This window comes from Salvelinus sp. IW2-2015, linkage group LG3, assembly GCF_002910315.2.
Source record: "Salvelinus sp. IW2-2015 linkage group LG3, ASM291031v2, whole genome shotgun sequence".
Lineage (NCBI taxonomy): Eukaryota > Metazoa > Chordata > Actinopteri > Salmoniformes > Salmonidae > Salvelinus > Salvelinus sp. IW2-2015.
Window position 1 is genome coordinate 26,582,148 of NC_036840.1, and position 5,675 is coordinate 26,587,822.

A 5,675-nucleotide genomic window follows, 5' to 3' on the forward strand; every position below is an offset into this window, starting at 1 on the left:
GGTGTTGATGTGAGCCATGACCAGCCTTTCAAAGCATTTCATAGTTACAGACGTGAGTGCTACGGGTCAGTAGTCATTTAGTCAGGTTACCGTAGTGTTATTGGGCACAGGGACTATGGTGATCTGCTTGAAACATGTTGGTATTATAGACACAGACAGGGAGAGGTTGAAAATGTCAGTGAAGACACTTGCCAGTTGGTCAGCGCATGATCGGAGTACACGTCATAGTAATCCGTCTGGTCCAGCAGCCTTGTGAATGTTGATCTGTTTAAAGGTCTTACTCACATCGGCTGCGGAGAGCGAGATCACACAGTCATCCGGAAAAGCTGATGCTCTCATGCATGTTTTATTGTTACTTGCCTCGAAGCGAGCATAGAAGTTATTTAGCTCGTCTGGTAGGCTCGTGTCACTGGGCAGCTCTCGGTTGTGCTTCCCTTTGTAGTCTGTAATAGTTTGCAAGCCCTGCCACATCCGACGAGCGACGGAGCGGGTGTAGTACAATTTGATCTTAGTCCTGTATTGGCGCTTTGCCTGTTTGATGGTTCATCGGAGGGCATAGCAGGATTTCTTATAAGCTTCTGGGTTAGAGTCCGGCTCCTTGAAAGCGGCAGTTCTGCCCCTTAGGTCGGTGCGAATGTTGCCTGTAATCCATGGCTTCTGGTTGGGGTATGTACGTACAGTCACTGTGGGGACGACGTCCTCGATGCACTTATTGATAAAGCCAGTGACTGATGTGCTGTACTCCTCAATGCCATCGGAAGAATCCCAGAGCATATTCCAGTCTGTGCCAGTCCTGTAGTATAGCATCTGCTTCATCTTTTTTATAGCCCGAGTCACTGGTGCTTCCTGCTTTAATTTTTGCTTGTAAGCAGGAATCAGGAGGATAGAGTTCTGGTCAGATTTGCCAAATGGAGGACGAGGGAGAGCTTTGTACACGTCTCTTTGTGTGGAGTAAAGGTGGTCTAGAATGTTTTAAATGAATTACTTAAAAATCATACAATGTGATTTTCTGGATTTTTGTTTTAGATTCCGTCTCTCACAGTTGAAGTGTACCTATGATAAAAATGACAGACCTCTACATGCTTTGTAAGTAGGAAAACCTGCAAAATCGGCAGTGTTTCAAATACTTGTTCTCCCCAATGTATGTACCGAATTTCATGGCTTTAGGTCAAGCGGGATGTGGGGCGTGACCTTTCAAAAGTTCACATTTTCAATCTCTTGTTACAGCTCCACCATCTGGCCAATCAGTGTAATTTTGTAAATGCCGGATCTTAATGGTAAGATGCATAATTTACCCACGTTTGGTCAAAATCAGGCCATTGCTGAGATATCCTGTGTGACTAATGTGCGAACGAACGGATGAAGACAGATCCACAGGCCCCTCCAGATTTCATCATGGGGGTCAATAAATAGTAGGCCCTAGCTCTGAATTATAGCACTGACAAACAAAGGCTGTGCGAGAAAAACGGCACAGGAACTTCAGGAACATTGCAGCCGCGTGATAAATCGGCTAAAAAGGAACAGCACTCTATCTCTCTGGCCAGAGTGCTCATTGCTAACTGGGGAGTGGGGCCTTGAGACTCCAAAGCTCTAAACTCACTTCATACAATCCCTATGAGATAAAATACACGCACGGTCATCTTTTTTTGTATTGTTTACATTTGACAAATGTCCACTCTAAACATCTTTCCCCACCTTGAGTTTGAATTTATCAACGCTCGACTAGATTTCCTAAATCGGAATCGCACGATCCGCCTTTCCTCTTCTGTGTTTTCCACTAGATAACACAGCCACAAAGTCACAATTGGCTGCATCGTAAAGATGTATGAAAACAAATAATCGCTTTTTGGCCTTAATTTAAGGTTAGTCATACGGTTATCAGTGTGGCTAAGGTTAGGGCTAAAATAAGATAGTATGAAAATAAATTGTAGAAATAGCGGGGTTCAGCCATATTTATGACTTTCTGGCTGTGTTAAGTGAATACCTTTTTGGGTAGTTTCAACTACTACACTGCGCCTGCGCCTTGCCATTTGCGTGCTGTGAGTCTCTCGAAAAATGCCGATGTGGCGTCTGTAAACGGATTTAGGGAAACAAGTTGGTGAAAAGTTGCAATGGAACTTTTTCTCTTGTGCTTTTTTTGGGTGTGCAGCTTCGCTATATCAGCCGAGGACGAAAGACTGCCCAATCGATGCGAAGGTAACGTTAGCTACAGTAGTTACAAATTGAATGTGACGATGTCTTGCTCAGCGTTAGCTTTTTTGTATACTTAGCTAGCTAGATAACTAACTAGGAGATTCAGTGTCTGTGAATGCATTTTGTTTCTAAACAAATTAAAATGCATTTGAACAACATCCGTCTGTCTGAACCCTACAGTGTGTAAGTTCCTGACGGTGGAGCTCCAAGCAGCCTTGGAGAAGACGGGTCGGTCCAAGGAGGTTCTGGAGCTAGGAGCAGTGCTGGACACGGGTAAACGCAGACGCAAGATCAAATACAATACCTCGTAAGTAACCCCAGGACGAGTACTTTAAAGTGTCCCTCTTCTCCTTCAACCGTGTTGATGTGATAAAACAGGATGGGTCAACTGGCCTTTTAAGATCGATGAAGGGAAGGATAAATGGAGAGGGAGCCACTTTATGTTATGGAGAAGGAGAGGCAAGCCTCATTGAGCTCTGCTCTGTTGACTGAAGTGGTTTGACCACTCATTTTGTAGTTGTGATTTTTGAAATAACTGTTTTCAGTGAGACCCGTCTGACGGAGGCAGTGGATAACATCTGTGAGGGGATCCTACAGTACAGCGTCCATGCTGAGAGACCTGGCAGCCTCCGATACGCCAAGGTCCTCACACCTCTCCATCTTCGCAGTTTAACCAATGGTCATGCTTCAGAACAGTGTTCTTCAATCCTGGTCCTGTGGACCCACATGGCATGCAGGATTTTGTTCCAGCCCAGTACTAACACACCTGAGTCAACTAATCATCTTTGTGTGTTTTAGGGTACCAGTCAGACCATGGCCACTCTGAAGAACCTGGTCCATAAGGGGGTGAAGGTGGAGTTGGGGCTGCCCTATGAACTCTGGGACGAACCCTCAGTGGAGGTGTCCGACATGAAGAAACAGGTACATACCCGTGTGTGTTTACACATCAACATACAGCTTTACAGGCAGAGTGTTGTGCGTGTTCATGACAATAAGTGGGTGTTGGCTTGTTTCAGTGTGAGACGATGCTAGAGCAGTATGAGGAGGTTGTGGAGGACTGGTACTTCCACCATCAGGAGGAGAGGCTGGAACGCTTCCTGTGTGAGACACACATTCTCAAGACCTCCGAGCAAGGTAGGACACACACACACTATAGCATACACACTTGCAAACGTATACCTAAAGCACACACTCACTCAAGACACTTGAATAGTGGCAAACACAACATACACGTGCTCACATAGAGTTAAACACTTACCTGGGTTTTCCCGCTCTCTCTCCCTCAGAATGTCTACAGGAGGTTTGGAAGGGTGACATGGGAAAGAAGGGATCCAAAGTGCAGGTAGCAAGCGAAGGAGAGGGAGGAGGGAAGACTCATGACGCAGGAGAACTGTGAAATCATCCAAAATGGCGGAGTGAAAGTCTCCCTAACAGAACTACCCCTCCCTCCTTCCCAGATGGTCATAAGATATTTGGAGTGGAACATAGTTACAAAGTTACATTCAACATCAATAATACTGTATGTAGCAGACCAACCAACTGAACATTACATTTCCTATCTCTGCATCGACTATCCGCCTCCTGTCTTGCTCCTCAGAAAGCTAAAAGTGAGCTAAGTCAAGTCTCCCAAACCTTACAGTGCTTCACCACTCTATTATACACTATATACAAAATTATGTGGACATCCCTTCAAAGTAGTGGATTCGGCAATTTCAGCCACACCCGTTGTTGACAGGTGTATAAAATCGGGCACACAGTCATGCAATCTCCATAGACAAACATTGGCAGTAGAATGGCCTTACTGGAGAGGTCAGTGACTTTCAACATGGCATCGTCATAGGTTGCTACCTTTTTAACAAGTCAGTTCGTCAAATTTCTAGGAGCAACAACGGCTCAGCCACGATGTGTTAGGCCACTGAATGGGAACGCAAAGTGCTGAAGTTAAATTGTCTGTCCTCGGTTGCAACACTCACTACTGAGTTCCAAACTACCTCTGGAGGCAACATAAGTAAAATAACTTTGTTGGGAGCTTCATGAAATGGGTTTCCATGGCCGAGCAGCCTCACACAAGCCTAGGATCACCATGCGCCACGCCAAGCGTCGGCTGGGGTGGTGTAAAGCTCGCCGCTATTCAATTCTGGAGCAATGGAAACGCGTTCTCTGGAGTGATGAATCACGCTTTACCATCTGGCAGTTCCACAGTCTAATCTGGGTTTGGCGGATGCCAGTATAACGCTACCTGCCCGAATGCATAGTCAACTGTAAAGTTTGGTGGATGAGGAATAATGGTATGGGGCTGTTTTTCCTGGTTTGGGCTAAGCCCCTTAGTTCCAGTGAAGGGAAATCTTAACGCTACAGCATACAATGACATTGTAGAAGATTCTTTGCTTCTAATTGTGGCTGCAGTTTGGGAAGGCTCTTTCCTGTTTCAGCATGACAATGCCCCTGTGCACAAAGCAAGGTCCAGAAATGGTTTGGTTGAGATCGGTGTGGAAGAACTTGACTGGCCTGCACAGAGCCCTGACCTCAACCCCATTGATCATCTTTGGGATTACTTGGAATGCCGAGAGCGAGCCAGGCGTATCGCCCAACATCAGTGCCCGTCCTCACTAATTCTCTTGTGGCTGAATGGAAGCAAGTCCCTGCAGCAATGTTCCAACATCTAGTGGAAAGCCTTTCCAGAAGAGTGGAGGCTTTTGTAGCAGAACTCGATATTAATGAACATGATTTTGGAATGAGATTTTTGACGCGAAGGTGTCCACATATTTTTGGTCATGTAGTGTATCTATGGAGCAAGAGGCCATCTGGTTGTGTCCAACATTTGAATAGTCATAGATGTGTCATTGTTTACAGTTTACATCAAATCAATATCATCAATTTACACACACCTGTCCCTTTTCAGTAGGTAAGTTGAAACTGAGAATGCTACAGAACACTACAATATGAAAGTAAATTGAAAACCAACTGCATTATCTAAGATGGGGAAGTATAGGAAATTAGAAAGCCTTTTTATCCTGTCGATGTGTGCCCATGTTTTGTATTCGTGGTACATTTTTGTTTCCAAAATCTAATATGTACCGTTTTTAAATTTGAATAAACTCTTATCACATTGTGTACATGTGAGTCTTGAAATTTATCTGAATTTAATTTAGCTTCTCACAGGCCTTTTACTGTATAGGGAGCAAGAACATTGGGATACTGGATTTTTTTTAAATGGTACAATTGCATATCCAATGAAAGTCAGTGTAGCTACCTGGCTGGAGAAGTGAAAACTTGTAATGTGCTGCCATCTTGTGGTATATTTTTTGAAATTGTCTCAAACTGCATTGATCTGTCAGGGTCCCTGGCCTAGACCAGAGCAACAAGTGTTTTGTTTTTGTGGAAGGTGCGCTATTAGTCTTGCTGCCATAATATTATGCGGCACAAATATCCAACATTCAGCTCTGTTTAGGTGTCTACGATGATGGAAACATTTACGATTT

The 5,675-nt window shown here is 44.5% G+C and overlaps 1 protein-coding gene across 1 annotated transcript; it reads left to right on the forward strand.

Annotated features, from left to right (window-relative positions):
- Nucleotides 1–2,018: 2,018 nt before the first annotated feature.
- Nucleotides 2,019–4,219, forward strand: cnpy4 (canopy FGF signaling regulator 4). The gene is made up of 6 exons (XM_023973364.2): nucleotides 2,019–2,196; nucleotides 2,374–2,500; nucleotides 2,739–2,835; nucleotides 2,992–3,114; nucleotides 3,210–3,327; nucleotides 3,480–4,219. The coding sequence occupies exons 1-6, from the start codon at nucleotides 2,112–2,114 to the stop codon at nucleotides 3,587–3,589; spliced, it is 660 nt and encodes a 219-aa protein (XP_023829132.1). The 5' UTR covers nucleotides 2,019–2,111; the 3' UTR covers nucleotides 3,590–4,219.
- Nucleotides 4,220–5,675: the final 1,456 nt, after the last annotated feature.

Coding starts and splice junctions, on each gene's coding strand:
- cnpy4 (XM_023973364.2), top strand. CDS start 2,112: ATGGAACTTTTTCTCTTGTGCTTTTTTTGGGTGTGCAGCTTCGCTATA. Junction 2,501..2,738: donor AAGATCAAATACAATACCTC/GTAAGTAACCCC, acceptor AACTGTTTTCAG/TGAGACCCGTCTGACGGAGG. Junction 3,115..3,209: donor TGTCCGACATGAAGAAACAG/GTACATACCCGT, acceptor GGCTTGTTTCAG/TGTGAGACGATGCTAGAGCA.